The sequence below is a fragment of the Culex pipiens genome, chromosome 3, assembly GCF_016801865.2.
Source record: "Culex pipiens pallens isolate TS chromosome 3, TS_CPP_V2, whole genome shotgun sequence".
NCBI classification, from domain to species: domain Eukaryota; kingdom Metazoa; phylum Arthropoda; class Insecta; order Diptera; family Culicidae; genus Culex; species Culex pipiens.
Window position 1 is genome coordinate 121,125,757 of NC_068939.1, and position 17,554 is coordinate 121,143,310.

At 35.5% G+C, this 17,554-nt stretch overlaps 1 protein-coding gene across 1 annotated transcript in view; it reads left to right on the forward strand.

The window, feature by feature from the left end:
- The first annotated feature begins 8,992 nt into the window (after window positions 1-8,992).
- LOC120413046 (RNA polymerase II-associated protein 1) overlaps window positions 8,993-17,554 on the forward strand; it is a 62,460-nt gene continuing 53,898 nt past the window's right edge. The window contains exons 1-3 of the mRNA XM_039573738.2: window positions 8,993-10,412; window positions 15,497-15,955; window positions 16,025-16,107. Coding sequence (XP_039429672.1) covers window positions 9,069-10,412; window positions 15,497-15,955; window positions 16,025-16,107 — 1,886 coding nt within the window. The 5' untranslated portion in view covers window positions 8,993-9,068. The remainder of the gene's footprint in view (window positions 10,413-15,496; window positions 15,956-16,024; window positions 16,108-17,554) is intronic.

The window sequence follows — 17,554 nt, forward strand, 5'->3', positions numbered from 1 at the left end:
CTGCTCTAAAAATGAACTTCGTATAAAAACGTCGTAGACCCACCTTCATGTATACATATCGACTCAGAATCGAAAACTGAAAAATGTCTGTGTGTATGTGTGTGTGTATGTATGTATGTGACCAACAAACTAGCTCATGTTTCTCGGCACTGGCTGAACCGATTTGACCCGAACCTGTTGCAATGGACTTGGTTTAGGGTCCCATAGATCGAGTTTTATACATATTGAAGTTTCGATAAGTAGTTCAAAAGTTATGTATAAAAATTTGTTTTCACATATATTTGGATCTCACTTAACTGTATGTAAACTATGTCCGGGTCCATCATTTGACACATCGTTGGTTAGGTTATCAAAAGACCTTTCCAACGAGTCTAAAACATTGAAGATCTGGCAACCCTGTCTCGAGATATGGCCCCTTAAGTGATATTGATGTACTTTTTGGAAGCCGGATCTCACTTAAATGTATGTAAACTATGTCCGGATCCACCATCCGACCCATTGTTGGCTAGATTATCAAAAGACCTTTCCAACGAGTACAAAACATTGAAGATCTGGCAACCCTGTCTCGAGATATGTCCACTTAAGTGATATTGATGTACTTTTTTGAAGCCGGATCTCACTTAAATGTTTGTAAACTATGTCCGGATCCACCATCCGATCCATCTTTGGTTAGGTTATTAAAAGACCTTTCCAACGAGTCCAAAACATTGAAGATCAGGCAACCCTGTCTCGATATATGGCCACTTAAGTGATATTGATGAACTTTTTGAAGCCGGATCTCACTTTAATGTATGTAAACTATGTCCGGATCCACCATCCGACCCATCTTTGGTTAGGTTATCAAAAGACCTTTCCAACGAGTCCAAAACATTGAAGATCTGGCAACCCTGTCTCGAGATATGTCCACTTAAGTGATATTGATGATCTTTTGTGCGATTTTCGTAATGTTTTCTGCCTATCGCTAAATTGTTCGTAATCTCTGAGTGTTTTTTGCACTTTTCAAAATATCAAGAATTAACGAGAAAACAAAATAATTCCGTCTTGCTCCAGAGCGTTAAAGTGGTCACAAAATGACTGGCAGAAAGTGTTTCCACACCCGAGAGTTTGCCGTGTTGTAAACGATGGTAGAACTTGACCTTTTCCAGCCTGAATTCTTGGATCTTCAGGCGACCTTCCAGAAAGTCGTCGATTTATAAAAAGAATCAAAGTCGTCGATTTTGAAGCAAAGACCTCAGCATCAAGGCGCGACTTTTCGAACGGACAAGGGGGCGTCAGTTGGGTCGTGGAGAACGTCGAAGATGTAGTTTTCCGGAATCATCTTTAAAGAAACAGCAGACGCAGCAGACCAGCTCCAACCGGCCAACAATCAAAAATAAAATCTGTAAATGAAGTTAGTCAAAACACATCGAACTTATGAAAATTTGATTTAAAAATACCTCTTATCCTGCCCAAATCCAGAATCGAACAAAGGCCAAAAAACCCGGCCCTTACCGGATAGAGTGCCAACAATGGTCAAGTTCCGCATCAACGCAAAAAAAAACGAAAATAAATGACAACACCAAATAATCACAGCTTGCTGTAATCTATCAAAATAGTTAAAACCCTTAAAACCTCACGAGCCCGTGCGAACGGGTTGGATATAACTTGGTTTTAACTTAAAACCATTTCGTTAAAACCGACTATAACTCGCCCGTGCGAACGGGGTATAACGGTAAAGCCGCACAAATGTTCTTGAAAGCTTTGAAACGCCTACTGGAATTCACTAAACTGACATTTAGGCGTTAGGCAAAATTGGGATCTTTCAATAAGCAAGCATGAAAATTATGTAGTATGCATTTAGTCATTTTTGGGATTGGGAAGCATACTGCGTCTGAGCGCTCGGTGAGACTTCACTACGACAAACGCACGCTGGGTTCATTGCCGACGAGCCGATACGATGAACTAAAATACTAACACACAAAAAGGCTCGTACCGAAGCTAGAAAACCAAACCCGCGATGTGCGATGTTACTGGCGCATGGGAAGTTTGGACGCTAACCAGAAATTCGTTCACTCAGAGATCTATCAGAGAATGAGCAAAACAAAAAAAAGAAAGGCAAAAGAATGAGCATGGGGCTTCAGAACGGATAGCTGCTTGCGTCTAGTTTGCGTTCACTGAAGCTTAGGGGTCGTGCATAAACCACGTGGTCTCCTTAGGGGGGGGGGAGGGGGTCCGAAATCCGACCGAAAAAAACCATGAAAAGCCATGGGGGGGAGGGGGGGGGGTCGACGGCTGACCACGTGGCCTTTAAAAAAAAATCTTTTCTTAAAAAAAACAAAAAAATACGCGCTTTGAATTTACTTATATGCATACATTTTTTGTTACACTTCAAAACCATACAATTATTGTGTTTAAAATTATTACTTATATTTCAATATTGAATTATATATTTCGACAGATTCATATCAATACTTTGAGCCTGTTATTGAATGCACACTTTTTAATACTCATGTAACTACGTCTTACGAAAGTTTCAAAAAAAAAAGTTTAAAAGTTATTAAAAAATAAAGTGACAGTATCCAAAGTTAATATACCCTAAAAAATGCGTACCAAAATGCAAACAAAATTTCAAAGTTGCAGGTATTTTTTTTTAGTTTTTTTTATGTTAATAGGGACCATCTCTTGAGCCAAAGAGAAACATGGGCAAACATTTTAGATTTTTAGAGAAAAAAACGAGCTTCAAGCAAACATTGTTATTGTTTCTCAATTAATTTAAAGATTAAAAAAAATAGGGGCCAAAGGTGCCCTTTCCTGAAAATATTAGTTTTTCTTTAAGCTGAGAAAATATACTATACCCTCAACTTCATATTTGAGATAAAACCACTCAAATATATAGACATATTAAAATAATTTAAGTTTTAAAGAGTCACTTAATTTTTAAATGCCGATATCAATTTGTGAAATAAATTTCAATACAATGCCGTTAAAGATCAACATAAATAAAACTCCTTAAAAAAGATGGAACGGTATTTTCAACTCGCTGGTTCTCGGGCATAACTCAACCAACCGGGACATTTTTTTTGAGTGAATTATAAGGATGTCTAGATGATCCTTAAACTTTGCAGAACTCGATTTGATCAAATCTGTAATTTATGCGATCAAAAACGTCGTTCCAACTTTTGTTTGCTCTAGTAAAAAAATCGCCCAAAAATCCGCGGAGACAAGCCCGAAAACCTGTGAGTTGAAGTTACCGTTCCAACGTTTTAGGGAGGCTTTGGCATCCGTGTATATTGGACATGCGTTGGGCGTCCCAGTGTTAATAATTTCAAAGATATTGAAAAGATTGAAAAATTAACTTATTACATATTTTTTTGTATTTATTTTGAGGTAATATCTCAGCAACCAAAAGTTGGATCAAAAATCTTAAATCGTGGATAATTGCCTATTTAAACAACTGAAAAAAATGTAAAATAAATTCCAAAGTTTAGCTCAATCTTTGTTAAATTTATCAAAACACGTAGTCGATAGCAAAATCAATTTAAAGTAAGAGTAAGACTTAAACAATTTGGATGTCCATGACTAAAAGAATGATTTTTAGCGCGTTGTCTACAACTTTTCCAAAGACACGAAATCGATTTTCGAGCAATTCTATACAAAATCGGTCTTTATTCTTAAATTTTAATTTTTGATTTTTTTAATCCGTCTGAAACCTTTTTTGGTGACCAAGCCATTTTGCATCATTAGTTTGTCCATATAGTTTTCCATACAAATTTGGCAGCAATGAAAATTAAAAAATCTGTATCTTTTGAAGAAATTTTTGGTCGATTTGGTGTCTTCGGCAAAGTTGTAGGTATGGATAAGGACTACACTGAAAAAAATGATAAATGGTAATTTACTTTGCTGATTTTTAATTTCACTTTTTGTCACTAAAACATGATTTGCAAAAAAACACTATTTTTTTTTAATTTTGCCACCTTTAAGAAATTTCCAGAGCGGGCTAAAAATCGTTGTTTGAGTTATGAATTTTTGAATCAATACTGATTAAAAAAAAATCGAAATATTGACCGCAACTTAATTTCAATTTTATTTTTCGATGTAAAATCGAATTTGCAATCTAAAAGTACAATAGTGAAATTTTCATAAAGTGCACCGTTTTCAAGTTATAGCTATTTTTAGGTAACTTTTTTTTTAAATAGTTGCAGTTATTAATTTAAAAAAATTATTGCCCTTGTTTGCCCAATTATGAAAAAAAAATATTTTTGAAATGCTGAGAAAATTCTTTGCTGCTTTGTTGCTGAGATATTGTCATGCAAAGATTTTAAAATAGAAAAATGGATGTTTTCTACCCAAACAACCCATAATTTTCTTATGTCAATATCTCAGCAACTAATGGTGCGATTTTCAATGTTTATAAATAAAACTTTCGTGAAATTTTCCGATCTTTTCGAAATCAATATTTTCAAAAAAAAATTAAGACTAATATTTTAAAAGGTCGTAATATTGAATGTTTGTCCCTGTCTCTGATTCTTGTATGGAGAAAAAAATTAAACAGCTCGACTTTTTTGGACACACTGAATCATTGGAATCAATCATGCTTAATTTAAAAGAAAAGTTGCTTTAGTTTGGATTTTTATGAATGTTTGGAATAAAATAAATATTAACTAGGAGCTTTCATAACTAGATATTTTCTTTAAAATAAAATGAAAATATTTTTTTCCTGAAACAAAACTTTTCTATTTAATCAATTTCGATTTTAAGAAAATATTTAAAAGCGCATTTAAATTAAATCATGAATGCTGTTTATTTATCAAAATAGCTTTAATTCTAAAAGCATATTTCTCGAGTTTTTTTTGAAAAGGTCCTATAAACAAAATTTCACTTTTTGCTTTTTGGGTGTTTTTGAATACCCCTGACTCAAGGCGATTCTAAAAACACCCAAAAAGCAAAAAATTCAAATTTTGTTTATAGGACCTTTTCAAAAAAAACTCTAGATTTATTCTGGATGCAATTAATTGCACTGCAATTCCATAATTTTGAATACATATGTTTTACTAAGTTGCTTGTTTTGTTGAGAGTATTTTTTACTTTCTGTACCATTTCAATAAATTGTTATACTGTTATTATTTACCTTAATCTTTGTGATATCATACTTTTTTCACACTTATAAGTGAATTTCTGTTTTTTTTTATATATTATTAAATTGATTTTAATGGTGTTACAGCACCTACACAAATTAAAATGTTTTCTATTTGACCCAATGTCACCCCCTCTAAAGGGTGAGTTTGAGTTAATTTTAAAACGATTGGCATTTATGAACGGTGTGATGTCGGTGTGATTATACTAGCCATATTCTGGGAAAATGTTGGTAAATTCAGGAGCATTCCCCAACATTATTTATTTCGATATAATTTGAAATGTTTTTATTGTGTTAAAATAACAACAGTAATATCGTTTTTTGACCAAAAGTCACCACCACTGACGGTACATCATTTGTGGATAAACAGTTTTGAAATCTATACTTATTTTGTTTTTTTTTTATGATTTTTCACCTGGGAGGAAAAAGCCACGTGGCCATATAGGGGGGGGGGGGGGTTGGCGTGAAACCACGAAAAACCACGAGGGGGGAGGGGGGGATCAAAAATTCTCCAAAAAAAGGCCACGTGGTTTATGCACGACCCCATTAGCATAGATAATCATGATAGGCGATGTGTGATGAACGAGCAATCGATAAAGCAACTTGCACTAAAAGGGCTTTTAGCAACTTTCCACCCACAAACGCTCACCTCCCGACGGCGCAGCTCCAGCTGAATGAACCTGGACAGCGAGCCGGAAAATCTGTCATTCTCGAAGGAGGATGAAGTGCTCAAAATCGAATTCTGTTCCAAGGATCTCATCAACCCCATGTTCCGGATGCGCTTCCAGGATTGGGATCTCCCCGTTCAAGCACTTCACTTCCCAGTCGGAAAACGTCGACCACCCTTCCCGAATCAACGGCCAACTCCTCCAAGAAGGCCGGCAACGTGACCATCCTGTTCTCTACACTGCTGTCGCGCATCGAAACGTCAATCCGGAACCGTCCAGCCTGGGGTCATCGGAAGTGACCGGTGGCGTACTTAAGAATCGGTACAGCTTGGACTCTGATGTTGGCCAACCTTGAGCAGAAGCGTTAAATACAATAAAAAATGTTTTTTTAGCATGCCGTTTTGAACTTTTGAAAATAAATATGAAAATCAAGCTCATTTTTTGAAATTATCACTGTAGTATTAAATGTAGTTTATTCTTGCCATAAAAGGTTTCCTGTCCAACAAAAAGTAAAACACTTTTACCGATACAACGATTTTGTTCCATAAATGCATGGTAGTATCAAAAACTTTCCAACTTTTAAATTAAAAAGTTTGAACTTTCTACGAATATTCACCAACGTGAACTTTTAATCCAACGAGCGATCTTTTTAAATTTAGAGTATTTTTTCTTTGTGTGTATACGCGCCAGCATTGCTCGCGTCTGCATGTGAAGCTCAACTTGACAACTTGTCGACGAGGCGACGAAAATCGATCGTCTATGATTATTTGCAGATTTTTCGAATGAATATTTCTCGAGAAATGATTTGGGAACGAAGCTTGATTTGGCGTCGGAGCCAAAAGCAAACCCTATACCTTTCTTTAGTAAGAAAGGCAAAAATGGAAATTTTCTAAAAACTGAACGGTAAATCCGATTGAGGTCAAATTTGTTTCAGAACCTCGATTATGGTCTAGATTATGATATGGAGAAAATTAGATAAAATGCCAAAGGAATAGTTTTGGCATTTGGTGAAAATTGGCTTTTACCTTTTTTTAGGGGTTTTCCCCCTCACAATGAATTAGTCCTCAAGCTGTAAATCAAGAACCACATTACCGACATGAATGAAAATTTTGGATAAATAAACGATTTCAATACTTCAATTTTCGACCGAATTTTCATTTGAAAACCGCCTGATCAGGTGAAAACACACTCCGAGTCCCCTTAAAAAATGGATAAATTCAAATATGGTATGGAACTGGTTCAGGTTCAGCACATCCCCTTTCAAACGCGCCCAAGAGAGCTTAAATCCATAATGTGGGCTCTGAGAAACCCCCTACCACAAAATTGAGCACTTTTTTACCACACACGGACGTCACGCGTGCTCTACAGTAAATTAAGCGCCAAAATTCGGATATTGGAGATAGACCAATTCTGTCATTGTCAAACGATCGGGCGTCGAAAATCGATCGTCCATGATTATTTGCAGATTTTTCGAATGAATATTTCTCGAGAAATGATTTGGGAACGAAGCTTGATTTGGCGTCGGAGCCAAAAGCAAACCCTATACCTTTCTTTAGTAAGAAAGGCAAAACCACTCTTTTAATAATATTTCAAACTCTAGCCTAATCAATTTTTTAGCATAACTTTTGAAGTACTTTTCTAATCATCATAATATTACCTAGGGTCTTGTGGGACCCCAAGACGAATCGAATGAGACTAAAACGGTCCGAATCGGTCCAGCCCTAGGTCCAGCCAGTCCGGAGATCGTGTGCATATTTTTCGGTGCACTTCACCGCTTTTTCTTCACCCTCCCTGGCTTGCTTTCGCTACTACTGCTGCCCATTTGATTTTTTTTCCTTGACCGGTTCCTTCCGATATGCGTATACCGCTTATAGAGTGATTCTAACCCCCTATTATAGTGTCCACATGGTTTATGGATCGCCCCTAACGTGATCGCAGCACCAAAGAGGTCCTAAAAAAAATAAGTGATGAGTAAAAAAACAGACTACCTACAGACTTTTTGTCAAGATTATACATACACCGCCATGGGAAAATAGATTGTGGTTATGTAAATTCAGAGCACTTTTTAAACTGCTTGTAATGTTAGATAGATAAGTCATATCTTGAAAATTCTTAATCCACAAGAAAGATCATTTCTAGAGTAATTTTTCAAAACAACCTATGAGTCATGGGGACCTATGCATATGGGACCATTTGAAAATTTAATCGAGATTTCAGAACCTTTCTAAAAATATATAATATGGCAAGTTTCCATGCAAAAACCACCCATTTTTGCAAATTGTGAAATTTATATGCAGCAGTTTTTTAAGCATAACTTTTGATGTGCTTTACTAAATCCCATGAATTTTAATAGGGACTTATGGGACCCCAAGACAAATCGAATGAGGCCAATACGGTCCAAATATTCCAGTGACATTGATTCGGTACACATGTCTACATACAGCTGAGCTGGTGGTTCTGAGTCGATATGTACAAATGACGGTAGGTCAAGGAGGTCTAATTAAAAAGTTCATTTTTCGAGTGATTTTATGCATTTCCTCAGTAAGGTGAGGAAGGCAAAAACTTCTAACGATACCACGATTCCGTTCCAAAAATTTATCAAAAACTTTTCAGCTTTCTACGAACATTCACTAACGCGAACTTTTAATCCAAAGGAAGATTTTTTAACTGAAAGTTTTTTTATTTGTGTGTGATATTATTGTTCACAACGATAAAGCATATTTTCTTGAGTACACTGCGACCCTTTGAACGGATTCAAAACGGATTTTCGATTCAATTTAAAAAAAATAACTTTGCGTCTCTTCTTGACAGAAAGCATCCTACTTGACAACTCGTTCCAAGGGGACCATAGTTGATCCATCGTAAAATGTTGTCTTGTCCATTTCTTCTTTCGCATTAAAATAAAAAAAATGAAATGGTTTTTAATCGTGTTTTTTATCGTTGTACATAAAAATTTACGTAGGGCTTTAGGACCCAATTGAAATAGTAATTAAAATTAATATTTTTGCAGGGCCCTATTCTGATTCTGCGATATTTTCAGTGCCCCTCATTAAAAATTTCATCAATTCGCAACTCTTCAAGCTCTCTGGGCATCCAACCCCCCTTTTGCAACCCAGTGGGTACAACTGTTTTGACATTTCTCACTTCTTCCCACTTCGCACCCACCGGCCAAAAACGCCGGCAACCTAAACAAAAACACAGCTGATCGTGACTGTAAACAAATCGCGCGCGCGTTTTCAACCCGAGTGTCCATTTCCGGCATAGTTTTCCGTGTTTTATTTTCCACCATGATCAAACGGCCCTCGAGCAAGGACAGCGAGAATGACATCCTGCAGATGCAGCAGGACTTTTACGCCGAGTCGAACCGGGACACGGCCTTCCAGCCAGCCGCGAAGGTGGTCCGCATGAGGCAACCGGAGGGGGCGGAGAAGGCCGCACCGGTGCGGCAGTCCGAGTTTGCTCGGAGGAGGAAGTTGCAGAAGGAGGCTGGGGTTAAGATGGAGGAGAGGAGGGAGGAAGTTCCGGAACATACGATTATCGGGGAGATTGTGGAGAAGCGGTACGATGGTGGGGTGGTTCCGATGGATGTTGGTGGGGAGGGGGAGGAGGGAGCGTTTCCGAAGGTGGTGCACGTGAACGCACTTCCCGTTGGGGTTGGGACGGGGAAGAAGAGTTTGTTTGCGCAGATGTTTGGAAAGGGGGGGAGCGGGGAAGACTCGAAGAAGGTCAAATTTCAGCTGCCTTCGCAGAGTGCGATTTTGGAGGGGGAAGAATCGAAGGAGATTCACGCGGAGAACCTGCAGAAGATGGGCCAGATGAGCGAGGAGGAGATTCTCAAGGAGAGGGAGCATCTGATGGGGACGATGGATCCGAAGTTGGTTGAATTTTTGAAGGCTCGCAAGAAGGGAAAGGTTACTGGGGAGAAGTCGCAGCCGGCATCGATTCCAGAAGTTGAAGAACTCAAACCGGACCTTCCGGATCTGGACGTCCTCCAGCAGGAAGGTTCCGACCAGTGGATCAACTTTGACATCCTGGAACCGGAAAAACTTCAATGGACAAAGGACATCCAAAAAACCGTTAAAAATCTCAAACCCGGAGAAAACTTCGAAGCCCGTTTCGACTGGAAGGGAACGCTCCAACCTTACGTTAACCCTGAACAAAACCCAGAAAAAGACGACCGTGAACTCTACCTTCACGGCGAGGACGCCGACCGTCCCGGCTACACTCTCCAAGAGCTGTTCCGACTAGCCCGCGCCAACGTTCTCCAGCAGCGAATCTCCGCCCTGAACGCCATCGCCGGAATCCTCAACATCTTCAACCAGGGCTTCTATGACGGCGTCCTCGAGCTACCAATTTCGAAAATCTTCTTCTTCCTCCGATTTGCCCTCGACGAAAACACCCCCGCCGTGGTGGAAGCGGCCTCACGTGCCCTGGCCAACCTCTTCTACAACGATACCGACGAGACCTTGCTGGATACGTTGTGCGATACGGAACGCGGGTTGTACCAGCCCGAGATGGGGCTCAACGTGACGCACAGTCGCAGCGAAGAGGAGGAAAAGGAGCGCCAGCGGGAGCTGGAGAGTGGGTTTAACGCGATGAAGTTGAGCAACGCCGGGCAGAGTAAATCAAAGGTGAGAAACAAACAAACAAACAAACAAACAAACAAACAAACAAACAAACAAACAAACAAACAAACAAACAAACAAACAAACAAACAAACAAACAAACAAACAAACAAACAAACAAACAAACAAACAAACAAACAAACAAACAAACAAACAAACAAACAAACAAACAAACAAACAAACAAACAAACAAACAAACAAACAAACAAACAAACAAACAAACAAACAAACAAACAAACAAACAAACAAACAAACAAACAAACAAACAAACAAACAAACAAACAAACAAACAAACAAACAAACAAACAAACAAACAAACAAACAAACAAACAAACAAACAAACAAACAAACAAACAAACAAACAAACAAACAAACCAACAAACAAACAAACAAACAAACAAACAAACAAACAAACAAACAAACAAACAAACAAACAAACAAACAAACAAACAAACAAACAAACAAACAAACAAACAAACAAACAAACAAACAAACAAACAAACAAACAAACAAACAAACAAACAAACAAACAAACAAACAAACAAACAAACAAACAAACAAACAAACAAACAAACAAACGAAACAAACGAAACAAACGAAACAAACGAAACAAACGAAACAAACGAAACAAACGAAACAAACGAAACAAACGAAACAAACGAAACAAACGAAACAAACGAAACAAACGAAACAAACGAAACAAACGAAACAAACGAAACAAACGAAACAAACGAAACAAACGAAACAAACGAAACAAACGAAACAAACGAAACAAACGAAACAAACGAAACAAACGAAACAAACGAAACAAACGAAACAAACGAAACAAACGAAACAAACGAAACAAACGAAACAAACGAAACAAACGAAACAAACGAAACAAACGAAACAAACGAAACAAACGAAACAAACGAAACAAACGAAACAAACGAAACAAACGAAACAAACGAAACAAACGAAACAAACGAAACAAACGAAACAAACGAAACAAACGAAACAAACGAAACAAACGAAACAAACGAAACAAACGAAACAAACGAAACAAACGAAACAAACGAAACAAACGAAACAAACGAAACAAACGAAACAAACGAAACAAACGAAACAAACGAAACAAACGAAACAAACGAAACAAACGAAACAAACGAAACAAACGAAACAAACGAAACAAACGAAACAAACGAAACAAACGAAACAAACGAAACAAACGAAACAAACGAAACAAACGAAACAAACGAAACAAACGAAACAAACGAAACAAACGAAACAAACGAAACAAACGAAACAAACGAAACAAACGAAACAAACGAGAAAAACGAGAAAAACGAGAAAAACGAGAAAAACGAGAAAAACGAGAAAAACGAGAAAAACGAGAAAAACGAGAAAAACGAGAAAAACGAGAAAAACGAGAAAAACGAGAAAAACGAGAAAAACGAGAAAAACGAGAAAAACGAGAAAAACGAGAAAAACGAGAAAAACGAGAAAAACGAGAAAAACGAGAAAAACGAGAAAAACGAGAAAAACGAGAAAAACGAGAAAAACGAGAAAAACGAGAAAAACGAGAAAAACGAGAAAAACGAGAAAAACGAGAAAAACGAGAAAAACGAGAAAAACGAGAAAAACGAGAAAAACGAGAAAAACGAGAAAAACGAGAAAAACGAGAAAAACGAGAAAAACGAGAAAAACGAGAAAAACGAGAAAAACGAGAAAAACGAGAAAAACGAGAAAAACGAGAAAAACGAGAAAAACGAGAAAAACGAGAAAAACGAGAAAAACGAGAAAAACGAGAAAAACGAGAAAAACGAGAAAAACGAGAAAAACGAGAAAAACGAGAAAAACGAGAAAAACGAGAAAAACGAGAAAAACGAGAAAAACGAGAAAAACGAGAAAAACGAGAAAAACGAGAAAAAACGAGAAAAACGAGAAAAACGAGAAAAACGTGAAAAACGAGAAAAAAGAGAAAAATGAGAAAAACGAGAAAAACGAGAAAAACGAGAAAAACGAGAAAACGAGAAAAACGAGAAAAACGAGAAAAACGAGAAAAACGAGAAAAACGAGAAAAACGAGAAAAACGAGAAAAACGAGAAAAACGAGAAAAACGAGAAAAACGAGAAAAACGAGAAAAACGAGAAAAACGAGAAAAACGAGAAAAACGAGAAAAACGAGAAAAACGAGAAAAACGAGAAAAACGAGAAAAACGAGAAAAACGAGAAAAACGAGAAAAACGAGAAAAACGAGAAAAACGAGAAATACTCCAAAATACTCCAAAATACTCCAAAATACTCCAAAATACTCCAAAATACTCCAAAATACTCCAAAATACTCCAAAATACTCCAAAATACTCCAAAATACTCCAAAATACTCCAAAATACTCCAAAATACTCCAAAATACTCCAAAATACTCCAAAATACTCCAAAATACTCCAAAATACTCCAAAATACTCCAAAATACTCCAAAATACTCCAAAATACTCCAAAATACTCCAAAATACTCCAAAATACTCCAAAATACTCCAAAATACTCCAAAATACTCCAAAATACTCAAAAATACTCCAAAATACTCCAAAATACTCCAAAATACTCCAAAATACTCCAAAATACTCCAAAATACTCCAAAATACTCCAAAATACTCCAAAATACTCCAAAATACTCCAAAATACTCCAAAATACTCCAAAATACTCCAAAATACTCCAAAATACTCCAAAATACTCCAAAATACTCCAAAATACTCCAAAATACTCCAAAATACTCCAAAATACTCCAAAATACTCCAAAATACTCCAAAATACTCCAAAATACTCCAAAATACTCCAAAATACTCCAAAATACTCCAAAATACTTCAAAATACTCCAAAATACTCCAAAATACTCCAAAATACTCCAAAATACTCCAAAATACTCCAAAATACTCCAAAATACTCCAAAATACTCCAAAATACTCCAAAATACTCCAAAATACTCCAAAATACTCCAAAATAATCCAAAATACTCCAAAATACTCCAAAATCCCTCAAATACTCCAAAATACTCCAAAATACTCCAAAATACTCCAAAATACTCCAAAATTCTCCAAAATGCTCCACAATACTCCGAATACTATAAATACTACAAATAATACAAATACTCCAAAATACTCCTAAAACTCGAAAAACGAAACGAAAAAGTATAATTTCATCCTAAGTTTTATAGTAGTTTTTTTGATTTTCTAAGTATTTTGAGTCTCATGTTTTCAAAATTTTCGATTTTTATATTTAATACAGTTTTTAGACTTTTAATATTTAATGCTTTAAGTTTTTTTTTGTCTTTATAGATTTTTTGGCTTTTTTTTTATTTTAGGTCTTTAAATTTTTGGTATTTTTTAGTTTCTTAGTGTTTCTGTTTTTTTGTCTTTTTATGTTTTTTAGTTTTAAAAGACTAACAAGACTAACAAGACTAAAAAGACTAAAAAGACTAAAAAGACTAAAAAGACTAAAAAGACTAAAAAGACTAAAAAGACTAAAAAGACTAAAAAGACTAAAAAGACTAAAAAGACTAAAAAGACTAAAAAGACTAAAAAGACTAAAAAGACTAAAAAGACTAAAAAGACTAAAAGACTAAAAAAAGACTAAAAAGAATAAAATTACTAAAAAGACTAAAAAGACTAAAAAGACTGAAAAGACTAAAAAGACTAAAAAGACTAAAAAGACTAAAAAGACTAAAAAGACTAAAAAGACTAAAAAGACTAAAAAGACTAAAAAGAATAAAAAGACTAAAATTACTAAAATTACTAAAAAGACTAAAAAGACTAAAATTACTAAAAAGACTAAAAAGACTAAAAAAAGACTAAAAAGAATAAAAATACTAAAAAGACTAAAAAGACTAAAAAGACTGAAAAGACTAAAAAGACTAAAAAGACTAAAAAGACTAAAAAGACTAAAAAGACTAAAAAAAGACTAAAAAGACTAAAAAGACTAAAAAGACTAAAAAGACTAAAAAGACTAAAAAGACTAAAAAGAATAAAAAGACTAAAATTACTAAAATTACTAAAAAGACTAAAAAGACTAAAATTACTAAAAAGACTAAAAAGACTAAAAAGACTAAAAAGACTAGAAAGACTAGAAAGACTAAAAAGACTAAAAAGACTAAAAAGACTAAAAAGACTAAAAAGACTAAAAAGACTAAAAAGACTAAAAAGACTAAAAAGACTAAAAAGACTAAAAAGACTAAAAAGACTAAAAAGACTAAAAAGACTAAAAAGACTAAAAAGACTAAAAAGACTAAAAAGACTAAAAAGACTAAAAAGACTAAAAAGACTAAAAAGACTAAAAAGACTAAAAAGACTAAAAAGACTAAAAAGACTAAAAAGACTAAAAAAAGACTAAAAAGACGTTAAAGACTAAAAAGACTAAAAAGACTAAAAAGACTAAAAAGACTAAAAAGACTAAAAAGAATAAAAAGACTAAAATTACTAAAATTACTAAAAAGACTAAAAAGACTAAAATTACTAAAAAGACTAAAAAGACTAAAAAGACTAAAAAGACTAGAAAGACTAAAAAGACTAAAAAGACTAAAAAGACTAAAAAGACTAAAAAGACTAAAAAGACTAAAAAGACTAAAAAGACTAAAAAGACTAAAAAGACTAAAAAGACTAAAAAGACTAAAAAGACTAAAAAGACTAAAAAGACTTAAAAGACTAAAAAGACTTAAAAGACTTAAAATCTAAAAAGACTAAAAAGACTAAAAAGACTTAAAAGACTTAAAAGACTAAAAAGACTAAAAGTCTGATGTTCTAAAGACTTTTTAGTCTAAGAAACTTTAAAATATGAAACAATCCAAATAACTTTAAAATCTTAAAGTCTCAAAAACTAAAAACACAAGAAACTAAAAAAATAAAATACAAAAAAACTAAAATAATTTAACACTTAAAAAATTAAAAAAAAAAAATATAAAAAAAGACTTTCATCAATAAACTTTTATCAATAAACAAAAAAACTGGAAGATTTAAAAACTTGTAAAATCTAAAAACAAAATATATAAAAAAAACTAAACAACTAAATAAAACACACAAATTATACAATTTCCTTGCACTCTCCTCCTCCCCTCCTAGAAACCCGCCCAGGTGCACTTTTCCGCCCACGTGGACGACGATCCGGACGACCTGACGAACCGGGAATCGATGAACGACTACCACCTGGCGGAAACCGACCTGCTGGAGTGTCTCGCCCGGACCAACATCGTCGAGCGGATCCGGTACGTGCTGTTTTCGATGCGCCCGGAAGGCACGACGGCCGTCAGTTGCGTCAAACTGTTGATCCGGCTGGCACGCACAAACGGCGCCATTGCCGGCAAGATTGCCTCCAACGAACAGCTGATGGGTGGTTTGGTGAGGATTTATCTGGGGAAAGGGCTGGACGAGGCGCAAGGGAAGCACGAGCCACAGCACGTGGTGGTGAAGTTGCTGAGGGTGTTGTGCGCGTACGGAGGTGGGATATACGAGCGGCACTTGGAGCGGTACCACGTGGTCAGTCTGCTGAAGCGGTACGTGTTTTCGCGCAGGGATATCAACGTGAGTTTTGCGAGAGGGATCTGTGGGATAGTGGGAAGGAGCTAATATTGTTGTTTCCTTTTATTCCAGGTGAAGCTAATTCAAGTGCAAATCGAAACCTTCCGGTTTCTGAGGCTGATTTTGAAGCTCAACCGAAATGATGCCCTCTATTGGTAAGTGTAACTTTGTTTTTGCTTCGAATTTATATATCTGCGATAACAAATAATTGTTAAGGCCTGTAATTATTCCTCGAAAAAGTTAAAAATCGACTCCCCGTAGTTAGTAAGAAACAACCCGAAACCATTCGCTATCTGAGCAATTCCGCCGATTTTGACCATTTTTTTGTATTTTTTTTTTATTCGGCTCAAAATTTTTGTTTACCCTTAAAAGTCTCCATACAATTTTGGCAGCTGTTCATACAAAATTGGTACGTAAATATTCAAAAATCTGTAACTTTTCAAAGAATTTTTGATTGTGATTGATTGGTGTCTTCGGCAAAGTTGTAGGTATTGATGAGGACTATTCAGAAAAAAAATTTGCTGACCTTTTTAATTAACTTTAGGGTAGAGTAGTCTTCAATGAGACACGGGGAACAATGAATAAATGGCTCTCACAAGACGTAGTTTCAACCAATCAGGCTCATATTTGGGGGAAAGGTGTGTCTACTAGATACACGTCTGCCATAAAAGTGGCTTTGGTTATGGACGCTCCCTTGCAAAGTTATTCATACATGTTTGATTCTGGGGTGTAAAAGTAAATTATGACTAAAAATTACATTTTCGCTCATAGGCTGCCATTAACACAAAAACTAATATTTCTCCAAATTTCTTTCGTCATTTCACAGGGCATGAGTTGGGCTACAATGTCCTTTTATTAGGTTTGACCAAAATTTAGAATGTACCCAGAATCCAGGGCTGTCTCATTGTTCCCCACTCTTTTCGGCCCATGGGTAACAATGAGACACTTTGATTTTTCTTCATTAAACTTGTCAAAATCTATGGGAATCTTTCAAAACATGAATGGAAGTGATTTTTGGCATATTTATTGAGTTTGAACTTCATTTAACCAAAAATATAAAGTTATTTGGTAAAATATAAGGATTTTACGAAATTTAAATACTTTTTAGTATAACTTTTGTTAATTGAAGTTTCATGTTGACAAAATTGCTTGAAAATGTTCAAAGTAAGTCACCTGCAATGGAACAATATAAAAACATGATGTTTTACTAGAAAAGTATTGATTTTTGTAGAGTGTCTCATTGTTCCCCAGCTGTCTCATTGTTCCTGCCAAGTGCGTCTACAATGAGACAGTAGAATAACTCTGGCTGTAGACGTCAGATCGATCTCATATTTTGGTCAATGTTAGAACACATTAAAAGAAAGAAAATGCAACAAAAAGCTAATGAGCTGATGAAAAAAATTACAAAAATCGTTAAAAATTAAAAACCAAAAGTGTCTCATTGATGACTACCCTACCCTAATTCACAAAAAATCAATTTCTCGAAATCCGCATTTTTGTTTTAATGGACAAAACCCCGCATCTTTCAAGCTATTAAGAAGTATGGACCACAAATTTGCCGACGAGTATTTTCGTAAAAAAATGAGATTTTGTACTTAAAAT